General features: G+C 46.2%; 1 protein-coding gene across 1 annotated transcript in view; it reads right to left on the bottom strand.

Annotated features, from left to right (window-relative positions):
* Positions 1-26,546, bottom strand: part of ABCA4 (ATP binding cassette subfamily A member 4) — a 128,570-nt gene that overhangs the window by 38,670 nt on the left and 63,354 nt on the right. Inside the window, exons 15-27 of the mRNA XM_054668016.2 lie at positions 25,166-25,387; positions 23,677-23,881; positions 20,199-20,264; positions 17,401-17,490; positions 15,454-15,628; positions 13,135-13,266; positions 11,854-11,993; positions 11,279-11,416; positions 9,741-9,934; positions 8,591-8,675; positions 5,690-5,895; positions 5,285-5,333; positions 333-598 (exon numbers count right to left, since the gene is read on the bottom strand). Of these exons, the coding sequence (XP_054523991.1) occupies positions 333-598; positions 5,285-5,333; positions 5,690-5,895; positions 8,591-8,675; positions 9,741-9,934; positions 11,279-11,416; positions 11,854-11,993; positions 13,135-13,266; positions 15,454-15,628; positions 17,401-17,490; positions 20,199-20,264; positions 23,677-23,881; positions 25,166-25,387 (1,968 nt within the window). The remainder of the gene's footprint in view (positions 1-332; positions 599-5,284; positions 5,334-5,689; positions 5,896-8,590; positions 8,676-9,740; positions 9,935-11,278; positions 11,417-11,853; positions 11,994-13,134; positions 13,267-15,453; positions 15,629-17,400; positions 17,491-20,198; positions 20,265-23,676; positions 23,882-25,165; positions 25,388-26,546) is intronic.

The raw sequence follows: 26,546 nt of genomic DNA, 5'->3' as shown, positions 1-26,546 counted from the left end.
AAAAGAAAAAAGAGGGCAATGACTTTGATATGTAGGGTCACTGCAAAAATGAATGAAAACATGACTTTATCCCTCACTGTAAAAATAAAAACAATATTAACATTTTCACTATTATTCTATTTTCTTTGCTAAGGGAGGTCCAACTTACAAAGAAAATTCATGTTACCAAGAATCAAAATAAGGGTTTGGAAAGCAGGAAACAAAACCAGCAGAATCTAAAGAGGGTGCTCCTCGCTGAGTTATAACCCATGCCTGAAGGAACACTCAGGAGAGGAGGGGAAGGCTGGGAGAGGAGCCACTGAGCTCAGCTAAACACCGACCGACAATAGTACCTGCGCCAGGAAGTCCTTGTGGCTGCGGATGGTGTGTTGGAATCTCTTGACCAGCAGCGCCTGCACATGCTGGAGGACCAGCTGTGTCCCCGTGTTGAGCTGCGGGCCTGGGCACTCTGGCTCTGGGGGAGGCTGGCCCTCTAGGTGAGCAGCCGGCGCCCCTGGGGAGCAGACATTGGAGTCCTGGGGTGTCTGTCCAGTTTTCTCTCTGGGACCCAAGCAGGGGTGTCGGGGGTTGACGTTTTCTCTTTTCTGCTGAGCGCCACCTGTTTTGAGAGATTGAATTAATAATTTGGAAAATGCCTATAAGGTCTGGATCTCTAATGCCATTTTTTTTTCCCTTACAGCATTGATTTTCCTCTTCATTTAAGTCAGCAATGAAATACCAGGCTGGTAGCTTAATCATCTTTATAAAAATCTATTTCTAGTGTAAATTACTTATACAGAGAAATTGTATCGATTCACCTGAAATTGCCTTAAAATTCTCTATTAACATTAAAGAGAACAAAATAGCTCTAAAAGCATTGACATGGAGAAGTTTAAAATACGTAACTTGGTTAATAAAAAAACAAAACTGGCTGGGCACGGAGGCTCACGCCTGTCATCTCAGCACTTTGGGAGGCTGAGGTGGATGGGTCATTTGAGGTCAGCAGTTTGAGACCAGCTTGACCTACATAGTGAAACCCCCTCTCTACAAAAATACAAAAATTAGCCAGGCATGGTGGCAGGCACCTGTAATCCCAACTACTCGGGAGGCTGAGGCAGGAGAATCACTTGAACCCAGGAGGTGGAGGTTGCATGAGCCGAGATTGCAAGACTGCGCTCCAGCCTGGGTGACAGAGCAAGACTCCTTCTCAAACAGCACAAAACAAACAAAACAAACAAACAAACAAACAAACAAACAAAAAAACTAAGGTGCTGGTCAATATGTGTAATACACTCACATTTATGTTTAAAATTCATGTATCCTACACAAAGAAAAACTGACATCTTATGTACACACACACACATAATTGTAAAACTCTGAAAGAATGTCCACCGACTGTCAGCAGAAGCTCTCCCTGGGGAGGCAGAGTTGGGTAGAAAGGGGAGAGGAAGTGGGAAGCGAGACTTTAGCCTTTTGTGTATTATATGAATTTTTAAACAACAAAATACATTCACCTATTACCTGTGTACTTAAACAAATGAAAAATCAGAGTTGATGTGGTTCTTTCTGAATTCTTAGAGGATACTGAGAAGTGGTAGAAAAAGTAATGAACTAAGAGTTAGGGGACTGAGGTTTGAATATGGATTCTTACAAGATACATAAATTTGGGGAATTGACTCAATCTGCCTAAATCTGAGTTTTCTCAGACTTCTTATCTGTAAAATGAAGGCATGGTGGCTCATGCCTGTAATCCCAGCACTTTGGGAGGCCAAGCCAGGAGGATTGATTGACCCCAGGAGTTTCAGATCAGCCTGTACAACATAGGGAGACCCTGTCTCTACAAACAACTAGAAAAGAAATTAGCCAGGCACGGTGGCGTGTGCCTGTAGTCCCAGCTACTTGGGAGGCTGAGGTGGGAGGACCCCTTGGGCCCAGGAGGTCAAGGCTGCAGTGAGCTATGATCGAGCCACTGTATTCTAGCCTGGGTGACAGAGCAAAACTCTATCTCAAAAAAAAAAAAAGAACATTTCATAGGATTGGTTTGGAAATTTAAATGAGATAACACATGGGAGCATGCTCTAGAAACCATTGCAAGTTGTCGGTTATGTTGAAGCTATAGTTTATAGTCACTGATTAATGCTCATTTGCCGAACAACTATTGCTGGACATGGAGAGCCTAGAGGACTGTTGGTTGTTCCCCAGCTGCTTTCTTAACCCTCCTCAAGTCCCCCAGGACAAGGACAGTTGTAAAGGGAATTGGGTCAGCTCAGTCATCCTTTCAACTACATTTACCTATGATGTGCCAGGCCTGGGATGCGAAGGCTGGGTGGCAGCCCCAGCCCTGGCACCTGCACTCAGAGGGGCGAAGTTCTGCAGGTTTTCGGTGCCAGAGCCCCAGTTCTGCAGGCTCCTTCTCCTGATCTGGGCTCAGATTTGATGTCTTCTATGGCTGGCCCTCCCTCTGGGAGGATCCCTACTGCCCCTCCTCTTTGCTGGCTGATATCATCTCAAACCTCTGAGCTTTGATCTCTCCCTGAAGGCTCCATCCTGACTGGAGCCCACTGACCTGGCCAGAGCTAAGGGTTCCAGGCCTATTCAGAATCGCCAGTTTGTCCCTAGCTATCTGCTGCTTTCTAGTTACTGACTATGAGCCACCCCTTCAGAAGTCGCATTGACCCTTGTTGGAGGCTGCGCAAATGTTTCTTATGATTAGGCATAATTGAAATCTGTCAGTAACAACATGAACCTGTGATCAATTAAGCAGCTGACCCAATCATTACCTCCTGCTCCTTCCTCCTGCTACCCAATAAATAATGAAGGGCTGCAGAAGCTTAGGGGGCTGCCTTTACTCATTAGAAGCAGGGAGCCCTTTTCTTCTTCTCTCTTCTTCTTCCTGATGCTAGCCTTTCCTTAAAATAGTTACTTTGGTTTTTTTGTTATCATTTCCATGTTGATCCCTTCGTTCAGTCTTGTAATGATGTTCTCAGGCAGTAACAGTAGTAACTGCTGTAATGATGGTCTCATGTAGTAACCGTGGCAGTCAGCCACAGACCCTCTCCATGCCACGCATTGTGTGACCCCAATGCACAGCTACAGGTTCATTTAAACACTGGAGACAAGATCAGAAAATGTCATCCTCTAAGACTGAGCTAACTCAAAACAAATGTACTTAGCCATCTGAAAAGTGGCTGAGAGTGTGGCATTGAGCATCCTAGATTACAGAGCTAAGACCAGAGAGTGAGACCCAGTGGTCTGGGTGACTTTAGGCAAACCCTCCAACCTCTGTGAGCTCAGTTCCCCCAAGATGGGGCAGACCCCTGCCCTGCCTGCTTCATAAGATTACAGTGATAATCAAATAAGACAATGGATGTTAAGTGCTTTGAGGTAAGAGATGGTTTGTAAACATTTAGTTTAGAGTTGCTAAGTCTTAATCAGTGATCGTACACTGTGTTATAAGTTGGCAAGCATTAACTCACTTAATTCTCTCAACAATGCTACAGGTAGATGCTATTATTATCTCCATTTTGCAGATGGGCAAACAGGTACAAAGAGGCTAAGTACTTACCCAAAGCCAGTTAGTTTGCAAATTATGAAGCTCAGGTTTGATGTTTGGTCGGCCTCACTCCAGAGGCTACACTCTTACCCACTCCCCTTGACTGTATCTTTGGAACATCCTGTTCTATGCCTATGCTGACTAAACAGTCCTCTGATGTGTAATTTATTCTCCTGAGAGGGCCTATTTATCAAGAAGGAATATTCTGCACAGGTAAAAGGCCGTAAGTCTTGAATCCAGCAAAGCTTCTGATATAAATTAGCATATTTTCATTCTGGTCTTGGTTAATATGAGTCTTTGACATTGGGTGAGCTGAGATTATTCAATTTCTGTGTCAGCAGAGCTTGAAAGAAACTTGGGTTCTGTGGTGAATTGCTGCTGTCCCCTGGAGAGGACTGCTTCCTGCCCCACACCCATTGTGCCAGGACGACTACATCTTTTGGCCACCACGTGATGTACTGGGATGAGCTGAAGCATATCTGGGCTGGTATATGTGTCCATTGGTAGTTCTAGGCATAGTAGATAGATGTTTGGGATCACTTATGAAGAAAGATGAAAACCAAGTTATCTTAAGAGCTGATTCCAGAATCCCCATAGAAAGGAAACACTCCAACAGGAAAACACTGAAATATGCCACACTGGAAAGAAGGAGGTAACTGGTGGTTTAGGAGGTGTTAGGAGCCCAGGGGCAGCAAAGGAGAATCGCTGCAAAGCTTTGCCTGTACCAGGGGAGGATTTTACAGTGTGGGTGGACACCTCGTGTTCTATCAGAAGTGGTTTCTGTTTGTGTGGCAGGTAATCCTTCCACACATCTATCTCCCCACCCTCCACCCTCTGCTGTAAACTCTGCTACACTCACACATGCTTTGTGTGGCTGTGGGTTTGATAAAAGTTCATGGAAGGAGCTAGTTGGTGCCCAGGCTGACACATGTAGAAGAGAGACTTCTAGAATCCACAGGAATTTTGGTCCCCATGTTTTCAAAACCCATAGACCACTAAATAAGGGTTCAAAATGATTTTATGTTGATCTCAAAGGGGCCAGGAGACTGCCATCTGAGTTGTATTTGATAAACATTAAGGACTCTGCCAGCTGTCACTCAGGCAGACAGGGATGGATCAGAGGCCTGGTGGAGATGACAGGAGGAGATGAGGATGATGACGTGGCAGGCTGAGAGACTGGGGATACAGCATGAGGAGCTGAGGGATGAAGCTACCAACCTGACCTCCATAAGAATCCTCATTCATCCAAAGTGTCCCCATCTAGACCTAACTCAGTCTGTTATTCCTTTGTCACTCAAAGCCTTCTAGGATGCAAAATATCTACTACTGGGGAGTCAGATACTATGGAGGAGTATTTGCCTGCTTTGTTGTTTCATGACTTTTTCCTTAGACTTTTTTTTTTTTTTTGAGATGGATTTTGCTCTTGTCGCTCAGGCTGCAGTGCAGTGGCACAATCTCTGCTCACTGCAATCTCTGCCTCCCAGGTTCAAGTGATTCTCCTGCCTCAGCCTCCTGAGTAGCTGGAATTACAGGTGCGCGCCACCACACCCAGCTAATTTTTGTATTTTTAGTAGAGATGGGGTTTCACCATGTTGGCCAGGCTGGTCTCAAACTCAGGTGGTCCATCTGCCTCGGCCTCCCAAATTGCTGGGATTACAGGCATGAGCCACTGCGCCCGGCCCCTTAGACTTTCGAGAGAGAACTTGGGAGGGAGGCGAGGAAGGGAACAAGCCACACGCTCCAGCATCATACCCGCAAACAGAGGTCCTGAATCAGAATCCTCTGTGACCTTCAGAAAAATCTGTCAAGAAGAAAAAAAGAGAGAGTTTTGTTTAGTCATTCTTATTCTCAGAAAAATCTAACCCAAGCTCTGTTTTGTTGGGTATTGCTTCATAACGGGAAGAAAATCCATTACGACTCTATCTAAGAACATCATCTTCTATAAATACAAAAATGTAAGCACACAGTAACCACAAGTACATAAAATTTGTATGCATGCAGAGATGGGGGAACTATGCCAAAAATAAAGATAGTTGCTATGCTTGGGTGGGGAACGATGGCTTTTTGCTTTTACAAAACTTTGCTCTAATGTTAGACTTTTTCAAAGAACCGCCACTTCTGGCACTTGACAGAAACCAGCTGGAATCTCTACTTTACCTCTTCCAGGGGAGTGTCAGAAATTCCAAAACTGCTGAGACCAAGGTCAGCCAGCGTCTCCTCCAGCTCTCTGAAAAGGCTGGCATATGCTCTGTGCTTGAAGTTCTTATTTGGAAGAAGGAAGATAAGTTCTTGACCAATGCACTCCACCAGCTTTGCCTCTGGAACATGGTGGAGAACTACATCCATCAGCTCATTTACATCCCCTAGGACAAGAAAAAAGACTGATGCCAGCTCTGTTTTCCAGAAACTGGAAGACTGTGAGGTTACCCAGATTTCCTACTTCTCTCCACTTCCCCTTTGAAGAAGAGGTATTTTGTATCTCGGCAGTGACTCTTTCAGAGGACTGATGCTCCATCAAGTCTGCTTTTAGCTTAGTTGGCCCTGAGATCATCATTGAGAGGCAGAGGGAAACGGAAGCAAAGTCCTCCCGACTAGCTAGCTGTGCAACCTGGGGGCGGAGGTTGGTGGGGGGGTCATGCAACTTTCCTGTGCCAGTTCCTCCTCTGTTCCACCAAATGCTCTGTCCCCTCAAGCTATGTTATGTTGGGTGGGTCACATTCGACTTTCCTCATCTGTGAAAAGGGGAAAATACTGGTATCCACTTCATTGTTGTTTTTGAGGACTGGATGAGTCAAACTACACAAAGCAGTTAGAGAAATACCTGGCACATAGGTGAGTGCTGGCTGCTATTATTATCCTTTACATCATCTCGGTAAGAAATCTCTTACTCATGGTTGTTTTTCATTCTCATTCACTGAAAACTTGAGGGCTAAGTCAAAGTTGTTTTCATTTTTCTGGTCTGTCACCAGCTATGGGGGACTTGCCCAAGACACAAACCTGGAACCGGTGACCAAGCTGAGTGAGAAGTACCTTCCCTAAATCACACACACATGCCTACTCTAACTTCTCAGAAGATTGCACAGTTTCTCTTGGGGTTGCACCTGCCTCCACAAACAAAACTGAATCCTCAGGTCACAGGAAATGCAGAGCGGGGGTTGAGAAGCCATGGAGAGAGGCTGGGGGAGAGGGTAGGATATGTGGTGCGTATCATAGACTGTGAACAAGTGTCAGGTATCAACTGTTTATCTGACACATGTATACAGTCAGAATTGAATTTTATGTACAAATGTGTATTACTTTAAAATTAAAAATCTAACTGTGAAAACCTCACTTGCATGCACTTGAAGAGAGAGTTCTCTCGCACATTGTCTTGAGAGGCAGGTCAAAGGGAGAGGGATTCCAGGACTCAAAACATGACTCTTCAGAAAGCAGCTCTCAGAGTTGTGGACACCCAGTAGGTTCTTTTCTTTTTTTGTTGTTTAAAAAATGATCCATATGAAGGGATTTCATGGTTTTCAACCAAAATCCTTCTGCCTAGCCAGATTGGAAGTCTTGCTTTATGTCAAATCTGCAAGTTGGACTTGATTGTCTTTAGCTCTGAGATGACTTCATACGGAGGCTGGAGAGTCCTTTACGTTAAGGAAGCAGCTCTGCCCTAATAGCTCTCCAGGGGTCATATTCATTGTTCTTTTAGGAAGGAAATTGAACCCAAAGCTGCTGGATTCCCAGGAATTGTGTCTTAGGCATGTGTCAGCCTTTCCAGAAGTAGCTCTGTAGGTCAGCAGGGCTTTGGGCATCTGGGAGGGAGGTCTGTGAGTGTGTGTGTGTGGTATGTGGGTGTGTTTAAGTGAAAAGACTTTCAAGGAGCTAACTGGAGATTCAAATGATTTTCCCTTTCTTATTTGGGGCATAACTATTTAGTGCATTTCCCACCATTCACAGCATTCCGATTCTATACAAAGAAAACCTTTATTTAGAAATAAAGTAATTAAAAAAAAAGAATCATTCAGCCACGCAGGCCCTGTTTCCAATCTGATTTTGGCAAATCACAGTAACTTAACATATTAGTATCAATTTAAAACAAATATAAACTTCTTGACCAAGGTTCAGAGAGTGGGGAGATAGGTACCCACAGCAAGGCAGGCTAGGAGAAAGACCCAGAAATGTCATCCTAAAAAGATGTTTTCTGTTCATCACAGGGTCTCTCAGTGTAAAGAGAGGGCAGGTGCATGAACAGTGATGATGCCTCTCTGGGCATGTTCCCTCCAGTTGTAATGATCGGACAACGCAAATATTGCCCGGTTCTCTTGCTTCACCAGATTTCAGTTAGTAAATTCTTAACATTTGAAAAAGTTTGTGCTAAATAGAAAAATATGCCTTTTCTTTGATAAGCAGATACTTTCCCCATTCATTAACCTGCATCAGTATGTAAGTTTAGTTTTGCTCCTGTGTGGGAATACTCTTCTCACACATTCTCTCACATAGAGAGGGGATAGCCTCTCCACTGCAGCTCCCTGGAGATGGGGGCACCCCTGAGAGCTTCAGTGCATCCTAATTAAAGGGAGAATCACTGGGAAATTGGGAAGCTGAGGGGAGAATCAGGAGTGTAACAGGGATGTATGCTATTTCCAGACTTGCCATCCACATGTGCAATCTCTGACTCCACAAGTTCACTGGAAGAGCCATGCATCACCATGCTTCCACTAGAGGGCGCCATGGCACACATGTAGAAGAAGCTCTCCCCAGACACTAAGGAATGTGGCCTGGAGCCAGGGCAGGGGGACCCCAGGAATGAAGGCTTACTAAGGGTAAGAGCACAGAGTGTATTCCTCATTAAAGGGAGAGGGCCTTTAGGTGCATGACTTTTAAAATCCCTTTGGGAATGAAGGAAGAAGGAAGAGGAGAAAGAAGCTCAAAGCAAAAGAACAACTGTGTGACCTGCAGAAGTCCACAGTGTTCTCTTTGCTCCCATTAAAATGCATCACAACAGGACACACCCAGCAATACTGGGAGATGGCTGCCAGACAGGAACCCAAGTATGGCCCGTCCAGTCCTTACCATCCAGGACTTGTTCTGGAGTTAGGTCATCGACGTGGGCTGGACACGTGGTGGAGAAACCCTTAGACGAGCAGCTGCAGGTCCCCTGCAACAGATGGATGGGATGACTGACAAGATGCACATTCCTTCCATGACAGCCTCTCCCTGATGCCAGCTTTATTTATTTCTCACTGCCAAGTGTAGTCAACACATTTTTTTCTTCACTGTTTAATCTGTTAATTCATCTGAGCATTTTGAGGGTGTAGTCGCTTGATTTTATCCTAGAGAGTGTGTGAGTCACACACAGAGAGAAGCAGAACCTCCAAGGGTCCCTTTGGCTTGTCATCAATTATGTGGCAGCTGTAGGTTCTGCCTGTGGGAGACATTCTGTGCCTCCCTCCCCGTGGATGGACACAGGAAACCCCAGCGGCAGCCAGACACTTAAACCAGAGGCATAAATAATGCTGCCATATCATAATCATGACCATCTGAATGTGAGCAATGCCTGTTCTTAAGAAGCCCAAAGCACATTTATAATACTTTATCTCATTCATCTTCACATCCCTAAGAAGTAGAAGCAGAGGTCTTTAGCTTCATTTTCCATGTGAAGAAGAAAAAAATACTAAAAAAAAGGAGGAATTAAATAATTTGCCTAGGATGACACAGTTTGTTCACTTCGCAGCACAGACATAAAACTGGGTCTCCCGATGTGCTGAAGTGGTCTCTGCTGGTTGGTATTTTTTGCCTTCATCATTTTTATGTTATAGCACCCAAGGAGGCCTCTTCTTAGTTTTCACTTACCACTGAAATTCAGGTTTAATTAGGGAATATTAATGTTGAAATGAAGCTTAACCAATTGCTCTTAAAACAGCCTAACCTTACAGAATAAGACACTCACTTCTATGTTGCACCAAACCGTACCAAACTGGTGTGTAATCTGGCATGTAACACTTGCAGACCATTTAAAGCTAGTTGTTTCATTTTGGCTAAAGCATCTCTGTAGGAGGAGGCTTCAGAATGTGTTCATTGAAATCTTCTGCAAATGGTCCCAGAACAAAGACACTGATTCTGGTGGCGAGAGCCTGTGTGAGTAGCCATGTCTGGAGTGGCAGCCCCGTGCTGTGTGCTCCTTCTCACCCAGGCCAGGGTCCTTCCCTGGGCAGACACCTACCTCACTGCCTTTCCTTTGGCTCTGGATGTTTTTCATCTTGCGCACCAAGGTTAAGTACAAGCCCGTGCCAAAGCAGTTCTTCAGGAAGAGTGGGGTGCCTGAGCAGTAGAGCCTTCCCTGGGCAATGATGGCAATGCGGTCCCCAAGGAGGTCGGCCTCGTCCATGTGGTGAGTGGACATGATGATGGTTCTGCCTGCAAGGTAGGGGCCAGGGCAATCACCAGGCCTGCCCTGGGTTGGGCATTGTTGGTAAAGGGTGTACAGCAATTTCCTGGCTATATAGTTGCAAAAATCAGGAGTTAACTAAAAAGAAACCCAAGGGAACTAATTCAGCAGCAAATTCCAGCATATTAGGACAATAATAACTAACATTTCATAGCTTCCTACATACTGTAAAGCATTGCCACACACAGTGTCTCTGTATCCAGCATAGGATCTGATTCAAATAAATCTCTATATTAGGGGCTCATGTATTATGGTCAGCATCTAGGGAGTTTCATACGTACATTTTCTGGATCATTAAGCTCTGGATTTATACTCTTCATAAAGAACACACACGTGCATACTCTCACTAACTGGAGATGTCATTAACAGAAAACAGCAGGCCGGGCACGGTGGCTCACGCCTGTAATCCCAGCACTTTGGGAGGCCAAGGCGGGAAGATCACCTGAGGTTGGGAGATCGAGACCATCCTGGCTAACACGGTGAAACCCCGTCTCTACTAAAAATACAAAAACAATTAGCTAGGCGTGGTGGCGGGCACCTGTAGTCCCAGCTACTCAGGAGGCTGAGGCAGGAGAATGGCTCGAACCCGGGAGGCGGAGCTTGCAGTGAGTGGAGATTGCGCCACTGCACTCCAGCCTGCGTGACAGAGCGAGATTCTGTCTCAAAAAAGAAAAAAAAGAAAAGAAAGAAAGAAAATAGCAATGAGGATTTCAGGATGACAAACCCTCAGAGAAAGGCACGGGGCAGCGCTGTGTGAGTAGAGCAAGGGGGAAAGCTCTGGCTTGACCACGGGGTTGAACCGTGCTGTTACCTCTATGGGCACTCAGCTCTGCTTGCTGTCTCTTCTGATCTGAGCCCCTTGTCTGAGAGGTGCCATGACAGAGGAGCCACTTCCATCTGTGGCCATCCTCTGGAGCACTGAATGCCCAGCAGGTCACCCTCACACTGGTCCTGAGTGGTCATCTGACAGCTACGGAGCTTCTAGGTATGTTTGCAGGTGACCTGGGTCCCCATGGTCAGAGAAGACATTCACCTAGAGTAGCATCCATTATTCCAGACAGAAGGGCTGCAGGTCAAGAGAATTTTCTAAAATATTTTGGGAAGTAGGTTGCATCATCAGTGATTCTCTGTTTATATTTGTAAAAACCTCAGGAGGCTTTAGCTGGAACTTAGATTCACCAAGTCACTGATAAACCCCCTTCTGAGTGTAGTCATTGTGGTTCCTGTACTCAGCTACAAAATGGCAGGTGAGAGAGTGGGGACCACAGCTAGGGCTGCAGTGAGAGCCCAGGAGACTGAGCAGCGGCTGTTACCTGAGCGATACTTCAGGAGCAGATCCCAGATTGAGCGTCTCGAGTAAGGGTCCACCCCAGAGGTGGGTTCGTCCAGAATCACCACCTTGGCATCTCCCACAAAGGCAATGGCAACCGACAGCTTTCTCTGCATGCCACCTGGAGGCACAAGAAGGACAGGAGAGTTAAGGGGCTGTGGAGGGTGAGGAAGAGAAAGGCCCAGGGCAAGTGGCATTGTGGGGGTACCTTAACCCAGCAGTGGTTTGGTGCTGCCTCTTAGATGTTTATAGCGTTCAAAGCCCTAATACTGTTCAGGCTTTGTAAATGCAGAAAGGGCAACCCTCACCTCCTCGGATCAGACCCTTTGAAGACTGTTCAAACACATCAATCTCAGGACAAATAAAATCCAGGCTGCTGTGAGACAGTGCTCTGCAGGGAAAATGATCTGGGGGCTGCTCTTAGATTTTTGGTGTAACTTCACAGAGGTGTTCCCACCCTTAGAAGCTCTCCTGCTCCAAGCCTCCCCCGCCTCCTGGGTGCACTGGGGAGCCATGGATTTGCCATCTGTGGCCCTGTCTCCATCCAACTCTGAGCACCTGATAGGTCCTGAGCCTCTTCATTCCGCTTGTGGTGGAGGCCTGTGTCCTCCAACATGGCTTCCATCTCCAGCTGGGCCTCCTCCTGGGACTTTCCTTTCAGCTGGGCATAGAACAGCATGTGCTCAGCCACCGTGAGGCTAGGAGGATGGGACAACGAGAAAAGCAGTGGCTTAGCACTTCCACTTCCAGCAGCCGATCTTACAGAAATAATTGAGGACAAGTATTCTTGATTTGGCAATCAAGATGCTCACTGTGGTGGTGTTTATGATACAATACAAAAATAGCAGACCCTGCTTCAATATCTAATAAGAGGATGGCTTACATAGTTCATTCATACAATGGAATAATCTGTAAACATTAAATATTATTTTATAGAAGAATATGTAATGACATGAAAGATGTTCCTGATATCTGATGTTTAAAAAAGCAATCCTTTTTTTTTGAAAAAAAAGTCAGGTTATAAAATTGTATGCATAGTTTTACTATTCTTTATGATTTTGAAGTATATGTGTTTATCTATCTATACATGTATAGGAGAAAGTTCTAAAAAATTATATACCAATGTTATAACTCAGCGGTTATCTCTGAGTAGTGAAATTACAGGTGACTTTTATTTTCAATTTTTTGTTTACCTATATTTCCTTCCTCCCTCCTTCCCTTTCCTTCCTCCTTCCCCTTCCCTTTTCCTCCCTCCCGTTCCCTTCTTCTCCCCTCCCTCCCTCGCTTCCTTCCTCCCTCCCTTCTTTCCTTCCTCCCTTCCTTCCTTCCTTCCTTCCTTCCTTCCTCCCTTCCTTCCTTCCTCCCTTCCTTTTTTTTCTTTCACAATGACTATGCATAGCTTCTTAGATAAGAAATAAAAGATATCTTATTGGGGAAAAAAAGTAACTGAAAAGCCCCCTGAAAAGTTTGCCTTTCAGGCCGTGGCTTCAACAGGAAAAAGGGACAATGGTCCTCCTGTCTTTGGTCCCAGAGAGGAAGTACTTCAGGGCTGCACAAGGGGCTCGGGGATCGATCAGCTGCTCTGTCAGAGTGAAGGCAGCCTCACCCTTCTGAGGGAGGAGCCCTCAGCTCTGAGCAGCAGAGGCAGAGTCCCATATTCTCAGGGACAATTCTCACTGCAAGTAGGACAAAGGACTTTAAACATAGGGGAAACCAAATAAGAGTCTGTATCTCTGCCTGTGCCCAGGCCTGGCACCCCTGAGCTGGGCTCTAGAGAAGTGTGCTGGGGGCAGAGGTGAGGAGAGGGGATGGGGAGGTCTCAGTTCCTGTGTCGCTTACTGGTGGAACAGGATGTTGTGCTGTGGACACATGCCAAGGCTCTGCCGGACTGCATCCAGGCTGGTTTCAATGTCCCTTCCCCCAACGAGCACAGTCCCAGAGGTTGGTGGCAACAGACCCGTCAGGATGGACCTGCAGAACACAGGCGTCAGTGGCAGAAGAGATGGCCTTTAGCAACATGCCTTAGGAGGGCCACCCCGACACCAGGTTCAGTGAGAACTCTCACAGATTCCTGCCTGGGGCTGTCAGTCAAACTCAAACCCCTATTAGCTGTGGGGCCCCCTTAGCACCACCGTATACATCCAGGCCCTAATGCAGAGGGCCACCTCTGCCATCCTTCTCTGCTTCTACTTGTTTCATGGTGCTCCCAGGCCAACGCCGAGGGCCTTTGGGATTCCCAGCCTCAAAATGTTCACGTGCAGTCACAGGTGTCCCCAGCTCAGCCATCACGGAGCCTGGTGTTGGAGAGGATCAATAAAAGGTGTTCGGTGCATGACTCAAGGCTTTGCCTCCTGGGTGAGCAGTCATGGCTATTGAAAAGCCAGGTGTCATCATCATAAAGCCCGGGTAAGGTCTTGATGAAGGCCAGAACCCTAAGCAGTCCTAGGCATTTGCTGATTAATTGATCGAAGCCAGGCATGGGAATTACCACCACCAATATTAGCTTGGGATCCAAAACATAAAAAGCCTCAGAGCAATGGTGGGCTTTTTTTTTTTTTTTTTTAAATGGGAACTATGACTCCCATGTCCTTAGGTTGTTGTAAGGCTTAAATGAGTTAATACACTTACAACATTAGAACAGCGCCAGCATAAAGTAAAACTCAAAAATATTATTACTGTTAGTATTAAACATTGTTTTAACCCCTGGGGGAAGTTGCATGTCAGCAGCCGATGAAGTAATGTGTTTGCCTTTGCGGAGCCCTGGGGTCCTGGAATTTGCTTCCAGCTCTCTGACCATATCAGTTAGCATGGAGAGAAAGCAGATGGATGCAGGGCCGCCACACCCAGCTCTGTCCCTGAGTTCTGATACCATCTCAGGCTATCTGAACTTGTCCTGATGGAGAAGCCGAAATCTCCGCGATCAACCACTAGAGGGAAACAGAACCAATTAGAATGGCATCGGCCCCACATTCCATTCACACTGAACCGCCCTAGAGAACATTCCATCACAGGGTGTACACGCTGTTGTTCCTTCCTGGGGCTCTCCAAAGGACTTGAAGACTGTGTCACGTGGGTTCGCTGCCCCCTGCGAGGTCCGTGTCTGCTGCTCCTTGGGAAACCATGGCGGGCCGTGTTCTCCTCTCAGCAGATGGCGCTCGGGTCCCTTGGAGGAGAGTGGGGCGCCTGCGGAGCTGAGAGATCCACGCAGAGCCCCTTTGCCTTCCCTGCCCTGACCTTCTGTTACCAGGCGGTTACTCCACAAGCCCCTCTAGAGACTGATTCTTTTTTCACTTTCTCCAGAACTACCACTAACCCTCATCAGCTGATGTTGAAGCCTGCCTAATGATTGGTAGGAAAAGGAATGTTCCTTGAAAATAGCAGGACTCCGCCTGGTGCGGTCGCTCATGCCTGTAATCCCAGCACTTTGGGAAGCTGAGGCGGGCAGATCACCTGAGGTCAGGAGTTCGAGACCAGCCTGGCCAACATGGTGAAACCCTGTCTGTACTAAAAAAATAAAAATAAAAAAATACAAAAATTAGCTGGGCATGGTGGTATGCACCTGTAGTCCCACCTACTTGGGAGGCTCAGGTGGGAGAATCGCTTGATCCTGGGAGGCGGAGGTTGCAGTGAGCCAAGATCGCACCACTGCCCTCCAGCATGGGTAATGGAGTAAGACACTATCTCAAAAAAAAAAAAAAAAAAAAAAAAAAAAGAAAGAAAAGAAAAGAGAAAGGAAATAGGAAGACTCTATAGCTTCCATGCACATGATAACAGTGGCCATGACTTGATCACCACCATGGACTGTTGGGATGGGGGGAAAGACTCAAGGTGTGAGAAACAAGAGGCAACTGTGGTGCCTGGCTTTTGCCCCCGCTGAGCCATGACAACTCGGTGGCTTCAGGAAAGTCACTTCAACTCTCTGAATGAATGTCCACTTCCCCGGCACACAAAAGGGGCAATAAACGTATTCTACCTCCTCCTCAAGAGAATACATATTAGTGAGCTTTGAATACTGCAGAAAGCTTTTACACATTTTTGGGGCCGCAGATATTTGTCACTAAAATTTGTGGGAAAGAGTAGACAGCCGCTGATAGGGAAAGACTAAGCCAGGAAATGACAGGCTAGCATGGCAGCCAGCTTCTCTGCTGGAAGACTCACAAGGTGGTGGTTTTCCCAGCTCCATTGTGGCCCAGGAATGCAGTGATCTGGTTCTCGTAGAAGGTGATGTTCAGACGGTCCACAGCTGGCCGGCCATAGGGCTCAAAAATCTTTACCAGATTCTTCACGCATACCCCAGGAACCCACCCTGGATGCTCACGTTCAAAGAAGGAGTCTTGGAGGAAAAAAAATGAACATGATGTAAACATAATGCCTAATTACATGGCCCCAGGGCTCTTTCTCCAGGCCCTTGTATTCTGCCTATAACATCACCTGCCCCTGTGGCTTCGGCTATCACCGTTGCAAGGAAGACTCCAGAATAATAATAGTAATACTAGCATCAAACGTTTATACAGCACCTCCTATATGCCAGGCACTGCTTCGACTGCTTTACACAAATTACCTCAATATACTCTTATAATGGTCCTAAGGGGTAGACATTTATTAGGCTCATTTCCATAGTCCAGGGAACCTTAGACACAGAGACATCAAGCGTCCTATTAAGGACACATAGGCATGAGTGGCAGAGTTGGGATTTGAACCCAGAGCCCATGCTTGTTAGAATGCACTGTCTATAGGGAGAGTTGGCCCCAAGCCCAACCTTGGTCCTAGGCCCTCATTGCCAACAGTCCACGGGGCATTTCCTCATGAATTTCTAGAAGCGGCTTAGGTTCTTCATCTTCCCAAAACAACGTCTGCCTTCAGATTCTCCCATGACCTTTTCTGGACCGCCATTCTCTTAGTCACCTTGGCTTGAATCTTTGAGTTGACTTTGACTAAGGCTTCTTGCTCCTCAGAACTCCCAGAGTTTTCCAATAGGTGGGTAGGGCAGTCCATGCTTCCTCATCACCATCCCTCAAACCCCACTCCCCTCCTTCTTCCTCCCATGCCCCCTCCAGTGCAGACCCTCACCGAGTGCTCTCACTTCTCCCTGACCTCCCATCTCTCCCTGCTTCATTTCACCTTATATGGCACAGCTTAATTTGTCATCTTAATACTGTAGCTCTAAGCATTTTTTTCCCTAGGGGGAAAAAGTCCACTGTTTCTTCTATCCGTGCCTCCTGGCCTTGCCTGCAACTGAGGTGGAACCAGTCCCCAGCCTCCTGATTTCGGCTTAGACTTTCCACTGTGGGAGGAGGATCTTGCCAGAGGCACGGTGTACTGCAGTCTAACTCTGGGAGGGGCTGCAGGTCTCTGGCTTTAGTTTTATGAAATGGCCCCTGGGGTGGGCTGGAGGGATAAAGGCCAGACCCTCTCCTGCCCTGTCAGGCAGAGCCCAGGGGCTGTGCTGCCTGTCTAAACCCAGAGCATTTTGGCCACAGAGAAATGCGTATGCTTAGGGAATGTAAAGCCTTGGGAGAAATACAGAACTAGTTTAAGAGAGAAGATGAGGGCGGCAAAAGCCAGGAAAACAAAACTTGTAAATCTGGGTCGTCAGTTTAGGGATTATTAGGTAACTTCCACTGTCAGGAAAGGCTTCTGATGGTTTCAATGAATGGCCTTCTAGATTTGTAAGCCGTAAGTGAAGTGTAGTCAGCTCCCCTGGAGTCTCTTTCCCCCTGGACACAGAAGCATTTATTTTTGTCTTTCCTTATAGCTCATATCCGCTTTAAGTCCCAGTGACCAAAGTTATTGTTCTTGCTAAATCCTCGGAAGTCAGCACATTTGTGCAACTCACTTGGGATTTGCCTAACAAGGGCACAGGCACACTACATAGTCGGTATTTGCTTTCTCCAGGAAATATGCGCTAATGTCTGGGCTGAACCATTCATTCCACACACATGCAGATGGACCTCTGAGAAGGGATCTTGTTTAACACTTGTCCACAGAGAGAGTCAGTTTCCTAGGCTTCTTTCCACCCTTGCCATGAGATGTTTTGCTCTGGCCCTCTGCAGTGCTTAGAGCCTTTTCCTCGCCTCTGCTGTGTATTCTTTATCGGGGTTTTACCGTGTATTCCTTCTGGGTGCTCTGGATCCTCCGTTTCCTCTGTTAGGGGCTCGGTCTTTTCCAGGGCTCTTTCTTCTCTGGTTGAACACCCTGCACCAATCAGAAGCCAGTGTTACTCTACCACCGGGAGCTGAGAACCAGCAAAGGCAGGAAAGGAGGGGAGAGGTACAGGGAGCAAATGAGTTTCCTAGCCAGCCTCTGACCTGCTCTAGGACTGTGAGGTACTCAAGCCTGATCACACAATCTTTGCCAGAGGAAGATTTATAACAGGAGCTTCAGACTTGGAGAGTTTCCCCTCCTCCTCTCAATGTGCCAGGAGGAGCCCACAGTTTCAGAAACTGTGATTTAAAAAAAATTAAGAAAACCAGGTTTGAATTTGAAATGAGTTAATTTTCTTTAGCCCACCACTGGCACATTTTACTCCAATCCAAAACATGTGAAAGTCATGGCGAACCTTGAGTAAAAGTGTATTCAGGGGCCGGATGTGGTGGCTCACGCCTGTAATCCCAGCACTTTGGGAGGCCAAGGCAGGCGTATCATGAGGTCAGGAGTTCGAGACCAGTCTGACCAACATGGTGAAACCCCGTATCTACTAAAAATACAAAAATTAGCCGGGTGGGGTGGCGCTCACCTGTAGTCCCAGCTACTCAGGAGGCTGAGGCAGGAGAATCGCTTGAACCCGGGAGGCGGAGGTTGCAGTGAGCCGAGATAGCGCCACTGCACTCCAGCCTGGGCGACAGAGTGAGACTCTGTCTCAAAAAACAAAAACAAAAACAAAGTCTATTCAAAGTGCTATGACGGGCAGCCAGCTTAAACTACAGCTTGAGTATATGGTTTACCTGAGAAATTCACCTAGATGGGCATTTAAGTATCTTGGAATTAACACCAGGGTTGAGCCTGGTGATGGTATTAATACAAGCCTGGACAAATTGTGAAGTGCGGTATAAACACACGCATTGAACACACACACACACACACACACATACACACACACACAAACAGACACTTTTTGGCAAACTTGCCATTTGGTTTAAAAAGACATCAGGACATCCTGGAAGGGGAAGAGAAGCAGAAGGGCCAGTCTGCCAGAGAGGAAGACAGGGGCAGGAGGAAACCACTGTCACCAGGCATCCAAGGGCTCTCGGCCTCAAGTGCACATACAGGAGCAGGGCGAGATTTCTCAATGCAACAGCCACCCAGGGCCCCTCTGTCCCCCGCCCTCTGAAAATGTGCAGGATGTGTGCTGGAGCAGCAGGTAGTGGGCCTGCTGGTCAGGGACCTGCTGCCTCTAGTACTGTTCTTCTATTTCTGCTTCCTGAAGGACTTTTGATTCTATGCCCCACAGTTCCTTTGATCACTTTACTAGCTATCAAACTGCACAAATAGGTAATGAAATAGCAAGAGGAAACATCCTCCTGAAGAGTTTAATCACTGGAATGAGTTTCCTGCCAGGCAATGTATGTGCACGTTCCAGATTTTGTCCCAGGTGACCAATAGGGGAAGATACTGGATGTCTCCTGGGCTCCATTTTTTATTTTTTAATCTGTGAAAGGAGGGAGGTTGGGTGGAGACACTCAGCTCTTTTCTGGTTTCAGAGAGTTTTAGAAATCCATTTCAGTCCAGCCTATGAGACAGGTGAAAAATATTTGCCTTCCGTTGGCAAACATATTTGTGATTCACTTTTGAAGGAGCATATTTTCCTTATGATTTTTTTTCTTAAGAGGCAGAGTATCTGTTGGGATTGTAGAGAAAAATAAAATGCCCACAAGCCCTGTGTTGAAATTTTTCATTTATTATATAATTTTATTATAGTAAAAAATTAACAAGTTTACAGGTAGACAAGTCAATACAATGAAAAAATCCTGAGTTGTTAAAGTGTTGTTTGTTTGACCCAGTGAAAACAAAAGCAAAAAACAAAAGAAAAAAAGAAAAAAAAAACCCTGGCCAAGCCCTTTAAAGGCCCTGGACTAATCCCCCAGAGAAAACAAACATCCATCTCAGTGCTTGCAGGATAAGTCCTGGCCCAGGCCCAATAATACAAAGTAAAGAATAGGTAGGTGAGCAACAAACAGATGGGAGAGTGCTTCAGCTCTAGGGGAGTCCCCCGCTTACACCCTGGAATTTCTTTGCTTTCTCAGACCTCACAAAAGAGTCTGTGCTTTTCCCTGCTTCTAGAACTTTCTCTAGCTAGGCCTCCTGTTTGGTTCAGTAGTAAAGGTGCCTTTTACCTAAGATGTGTTGTGGGCAAATGCCCTTTCAGCCTTCTTCCCCACCCCTAAGAAAGATCAACACCAGGAGAATCTGAGGTATTGCCTTGAAGATAACAGCTCTGCCTCAGCCCCAGGAGGAGTCTTCATCTTGGGAGAATAAACTAATTTATATTTTGAAAAGGCAGAGAAGAATAAAAAGGCACAAGGAAGGCAATGGGAGATGAATGCAAAGGTTCCTTCATGATTCCCTGGATTTCTGCTTTATACTGAAAAGCTGCAAAAGTTCTTTGAACCTTGAAGTGGCTTGGCCTTTTTTAAATAGGGCAATTTAGTCTACTGGACAAGGTGTACAGGACCCAGGGCTTCATCCATGATCAGCCATTCATGATCACACAGGGCCCAGCAACTTGTGAAAGGTGGTCCCCCAGACGCTGCAATGCCCATCAAGGGGCAGAGCCCCAGGAGGCAGCTGACTCATCAGGAATCACACCGTTTACATAGAGGGCCACCTCTGTGATCCATATACATCTTGCACAGAGCCCAAGGAGTTGATTTCAAACATTAAGATTTGTGTTTTAAAGGACTCACCTTCACCACCAAGCCAATATGACTCTTGTAGAAGAAAGTACCAAGGAAGTGGGGTTCCATAGTCTCCTAAAAATAGAGACAAATAAACAGAGAAGGTCGAAGGAGTCTTCCTATCCTACCTTACCGCAGTTCTATAAGATCTAGAGTTTATTTACCTGAACCTCAAATTGTAACTATAGATATTTGCAGTTATTATTACATGGCTATTCTCAGGCTCCCAGAAAGACTACCCCTTCCAACATATTTTTATCCACACAGTCATGTTTTTGGGGTGTTATAAGCAACGGCAAGACCAATAATCTTGGTTGACATCAGTTTTCCAAGAAAACGTTTCATGAGAGAATTAAATCAAGTCCTTTTCCAGGAGTCAGATAATAATAATGGTGATCATCACTAAGATGTACTGGATATTCTTTCTGTGGCAGGCATTGCTGTGAGTGCTTTCCATGTGTTAAATAATTTAAACCTCAAAACAACCCCGGGAGATAGGTAGTAATATTATTCTTGTGAGAAAGGAAACAGAGGCACACTGAGATTGAGCCATCTGCCCCCCGTCACAGATAGTGAAACAGAAATGTAGGAATTCCAACACAGGTAATCCAGTTCTAATGCCAGTGTTTTTAACCCTACACCCCCATCCCTCATTCTACTGGATCTACCAGGGTTCCAAGAAAAAGACTCCCAAATTTCTAGTCCAGTTCTCTTTGAAAGTTCTGCTTCCTACAAAATGTTGATTTTGTAAAATCATGGTCTCGGCTTTTTATAAGAGTTGCCGTATGTTTCATGGCCTTTGCTGCCACTGTACTGTCTTTTCCTTGGGGCAGGTCTGGATCTTTATCTCCACCGCTCTGTTCCTAGAACCTGGCCCTGCTGAGCCTCATGCACAGGTGCTGCTCAGTAAATAGCTGTTGAATAAATGAAAGCTTTAGCTTGGCTAAAATAAAACTTTTGAATTATGCACAAATTTCAATTTTAATCAACTAATTTTCATCTATTATATCTGTTTCCAACAATCTAGTAGGATAGAAAAAACAGACTAAGTTCAAATGTCTTGTTCAAAGTCACTGTCATGGGTTGAATTTGGTCTCCCTCCAAAAAGACATGTTGGGGTCTGTGGCATAATACAAAATATACTTGGTCTTTGTCCCCAGCTCCTGTGCAGGGCACAGATCTCCTAAAACCCTTGGAATTTCCTGGCAGAAAGGAGTGTCTTTTTTTATTCATAATAAGCCCCTCCCTCCACCACATCTGAGTTTATGCTAATGATGTGACTCAGGGTAGAGCCCCAAGATAGCTGCAGTTTCTGGGGACTGGTCACCAGAAACACCACACATGTGAAGAATGGAACTTTCAGTCCCAACCCTCAACCTCCAGTGGGGGAGTATGGAGCTGGAGATAGGGTTATAAAAACTCTTGAACAACAAGATTTGGAGAGCTTTTGGGTTGCTGGACACTTTGAGGTGCTGGGAGAGTGGTGCGTCTAGAGAGAGCATGGAAACTCTTCCCCCGACCCCATACTGTGCTTCTCTTCCATGTGGCAGTTCCTGAGCTGCATCCTTCATTTTAAAGCTGTGATTGTAAGTACAGGATTTTGGCAAAAGTGTGGGTAGCCTGGGCACCACATTTCCAGCTGGCATCTGAAGAGGGGGAAGCCTTGTGGGACTGAAGCCGTGGAGTCTGTGTGAATTCTGGATAGTGTCAGAATTCAACTGAATTCTTGGACAACCCATTAATATAGGAGAATTGGTTGGTGCCAAAACAACAACAACAAAAAACCAAAACACACATTTGGTGTCAGAAGTGCTGTCAAGAAAAAAGATACCAGAGTGCTAACCCCAGGTACCTCATAATGTGGCCTTGTTTAGGAACAGGGTCATTGCAGATGTGATTAGTTGAGATGAGGTCACATGGGAGCAAGGTAGGCACCTAATCCAATCCAGTTGGTATCCTTATAAGATGGCCATGTAAGACAGGCAGAATGCCATGTGCAGATGAAGGATCAGCAGGAAGCATCTACAAGTCAAGGAGTGCCCAAGCACCTACAGGTTTCAGAGGGAGCATGGCCCTGCCAACACCTTGATTTTGGACTTCCAGCCTTCAGAGCTGTGAGATATAAATGGCTGTTGTCTAAGCTGCCCAGTTAGTGGTATTTTGTTATGGCAGCCCTAGTAAACGAATGCACGCTTGCCACTAGGATGCAAACCCAGGCCTCCTGACCCAGTCTAGAGGCCTTCCTCCTATTCAGGGTGGCTGCCTACCTATTTCTGCCAACAAAGGCTGCCCTGAGATGATCTGAGAGCTGTGAGTTTGTCCCTCCCCATGGACTGGACCAGCCTCACCATCCCCTGCCTGCTTTTGGCTACAGCATCAAGAGCCAGGCATGGCTGCCACAGCACAAGGCTATTGGCTGACTTGGAGACCACTCAGATGAAGATAGGGCAGCTCTAGTTACCAGAATATGCTAATTTGAAGGAAAATTTGATTTTCTACCAAGCAAATACACGACCGTGCAAACAGCCAATTTTCAGAAGCTGATTTTCCATGCTACAGATTAATTAGATATTTATTCAGTACCCACCAAAGGTCAGGCACTATTCTGGGCACTGGGACTGTCACAGTTAACAAAATAGACCACATGCATGCTCTCTGGGCTCATATTCTACTAAGGGCAGAGAGTCAGTAAATACATGCATAAGATACATCATTGTATCAGATGGTGAAGAATGTTCCCCCAAATAAAGTAGGGTAAGGGGACAGGAACCCTGGAGGAATGTTGTTTACAGAGCCATAGTTATGTAGATCTCTTCAGTCTGGAAAGATCCCTGTGATAATGGGACATTTGAACAGAGACCTTAACAAAGTAAGGAAGCAAGCCTGCAGATATGAGGGGCGGGTTGCAGGTTGGGGGGAGAGAAACGTGCTTCTGGCATGAGAACAGCAGGTGGAAAGGCCCTGAAGAGGAAATGCGCTCGGTGTATTAAACAGTCAGTAAGGAGGCCGACGTGGCTGGAGCAGAGGAACACGGAGGAGAAGGGAAAATCGTAAGATGAAGAAGAGAGTTGGAGGCCAGATAATGAAGCAGCTTGGAGGCCAGGGTTGAGACACTGGGTTTTACTCTGAAAGAGAGGAAAAGCCAGTGCAAGCATTTGACAGAGAGGGCTGACACCACATGACCTTGATTCTGAAAGGATCTCCCTGAATACAGTGTGCAGAATGGACTGATGGGAGGTGGTAGTGGAAGGAAGATACTGGCATTGGGAAGGTTGTGGTGGAGGTGGTGACAAGAGATCAGATTCTGGATTTGTTTCTCAAGTAGAGCCAGTAGGATTTGCTGGTGGATTTTTAACTTCTAGATTTAAACTTCAAATGCTGGTTCTGACAAAGAGCTTAGAAGCAATGAAATTTTAACTAGATGAATGGAGAGGGCTGGGGATCTGAAGAACTCAATTACCTTTACCCTATAGAGGAGGATGCTTACCTGGAAACACCTGGTCAAGGTACCAAGCGAGTAAGCCATAGACAGCAGCATCAAGGAGCATCATCTGCATGGACAGCAGGAAGCTGAATTCGTCCCCTTCCGTGGGACTGTTCCCGATGTTGCTCCACTGCAGCCCCAGGCCTTGCTCTTCAAAGCGAACCAGGTACTCAGTGCCAAATCCAAATGCCACCGGAGACAGTAAGCTCTGCAGTGAGGCGGAGAGGGCACAGAAAAAGAGCAGTGCCTTTTATCCAATGCAACAGCACCCAGATGCCCTCGAGGTAGAGGGGAGGGCCAAAAGAGGGTCCCCATTGTCTCTCAGTGTTAAGGTCAGCTCAGGACGGTGAAGGCAGTCTTTCCCTAGACGGCTAGGGGGAGTTCAGAGTGTCTCTCTGCAAACAAGAGTCTCTAGCTATACAGTCACAAAAAACATGAAACAATTCTCAGCCCAGCCCTAATCCACAGTTGCTAGACCTATAGCTTCCTAGTGATCTATGTACCCAAGAAGATGGCCTCAAATTCCATCTGCCTACTCAAGGATTACCAAAATAGCCCAACTCTGCCCACAGATGAGTCATAAGGATTTCTTGCCACTAATCCATTGTGATCATTTTAGAAAATTGGGTACTACAAATGGCAGCAATTGATTTCTTATTTAACCTAAGAAATGAAAAGCAGATGCCCTGACACCTCTGGAGCCTAATAAGTGTGAGTCGTGGGAACAAGTCAGACTTTCTGTCTTTTCCCAGTGAGGGCAGGTGGTTGTCCCTTCTTGACTCTACAGCACAGAGACAGGGAGACTCCGGAGGACAAGGGGAACTGCACCCTCCAGGGCCAGAGGCTGATTAGAGGGTGGAAATGGCCCATTTGAAAACAATTAGAGAAAAGACAGTGCTCTTTGTCTGGGTCTGGGAATTGTGAACTAGGAAGTTTCTCAGGCCATCAGAAGTCAGCTTCGGGAGTCCTCTCCTGGCCAGCGAGCCTGACTCTGTGGACAGTCTCATTTCTGCACTTCTTTCTGCAAACATTGGTAGAGCATGTTAAAGATACTTGTGGAAATACTCCAATTCAAGTTTTTTTGAAGCAAAACAAAGACCTTTAATTAATGGAAACATCTCTTTAGACAGATAGTAAAGTGGCAAGCTCCTTCCCTTCTGATTCTTCTCAAAGAGTAGGAAAGGAAAACTAGTGAAATGGGCTGCTGGCTCTCTCTTGTGAGTAAACAAAGGGACCCATGAGTTGAACTGGTTTTTTAATGACTTTCCAGGGCAGATGAATCAAGCAGGCGTGGTGAGGAGTCACTGTTGCATCGCTCGGGGTGAGGACTGCTCCCACTTTTGCCCCTGTACATTTTAGCCTCACATGAACTTTTTAACCTTAGGTCAAAGGCAAAGTGGACCCCCTCAGAGGGCAGGCTGGGCCTCCAGGACTGCTATGGACCCTTCCAAGGAAACGTGTTGTAGGACAGGGGCCAGCCCAAGGGCCTCACCACAGCCTTCTTCAGCTCGGCGGTCATGCGGTCCTGCCAGGCGAAGCACAGGATGTGTGGCAGGTAGAGGGTGAAATAGATGACACCACTACAGGCTGCTGCCAGACTGGCCTTGGAGAAGAAGGTGCTGAGCAGAAAGCACAGCATGATGGTGGCAGTGGAGAAAGCCAACAAGAACAGGAAGAGGATGAATGGGTCGCTGTAATGTAGGATTCTTCCATGCTGAAACCAAGAGGCCATGCGTCAGTAACTCCTGCCCTTGGCCGGACGCCTTCTTACTCTACCCTAAAGGGCTCTCTCCCACCAGCCTGCTGTTAGTGTCTAAATTTCTACAATGCACACTCCATGTGCTGAGTTCTTTTAATCCTAGGAATGCCATTTTCCCTGGGAGGAATAGCACATTAGACTCCTAACAGTCAACAGTAATGTTAAAAAAATTAATTGGGAGACCATTAGGTTGAAACGGCCCCAGCATTCTGTGTTCCTACATCAGCAAACCAAAACCCAACTTAGAGAAACTTAACTAATCACAAACTGCCCACTAACCTCTAATCAGGGACTTTCCACTTGAACCAATCAAATATTTGCTTTGTTTTTCTTTGTCTTGCTTCCCTACCCCTCAGTGGTGCCCTGAACCACTTGTGATCTGGAGCCTCCTGTGAATCACTGTTTGCTGGAATCAACTCTAACATTTTAATGTGCCTAAGTTTCTCTTTTAATAGTATTTATTATGTGTTAAGTAAGCAAATCCTCGGTGAGAAGAGTGGTAATGTGGAGAAATATGGCTGGGACAAGGGAGGAAGACCTGGGTAGGGGGTCTTGGAGCATCTCCAGGGCCCTGGATAAACCAGGTATATGGAAAACAAAAGAGGGTGATGGGAGGGAACTCCAGAGGAGCTTCAACATTTTGCCTGGGGCCTGGCCTGTCCGATGCCGTCATCTATACTTGATTTTCTGAGATTTGCTACCCACACAGGTGAAAATACCAGTAATTAATCCAAATCACTTGGAAGTGGATTGATCCTCCCCATCCATGAATATCACACAAATATATTTCCTAGAACCTGCTGGCAGTACTCAGTAACTTTCACATTAACCAATGAATCAATCACTTTGGCTATGTAGAAAATAGGACCAAACTAGCAACTTTTGCTAGGGGAACTGCTATCCAATTACACTATAGGATAAACTGAGATTGTCAAATGTATTAGACCTTCTTGGTTATCTTTTGCTGGAGGCATCCTATGAGGCACTTTACTCTCTGAACACGTAAATGAGTACATAGAATTCATCCTGTGCTCTTCCCAGGAACATAAAGGAACAAACAGGTCCATGTCCTAAATGAGTTCTGATCAATTGGCAGTAGTTCCCTGGAGCTCTG

Source organism: Pan troglodytes, chromosome 1 (assembly GCF_028858775.2).
Source record: "Pan troglodytes isolate AG18354 chromosome 1, NHGRI_mPanTro3-v2.0_pri, whole genome shotgun sequence".
Classification (NCBI taxonomy): domain Eukaryota; kingdom Metazoa; phylum Chordata; class Mammalia; order Primates; family Hominidae; genus Pan; species Pan troglodytes.
This window is presented reverse-complemented; position numbering and strand designations above follow the sequence as displayed.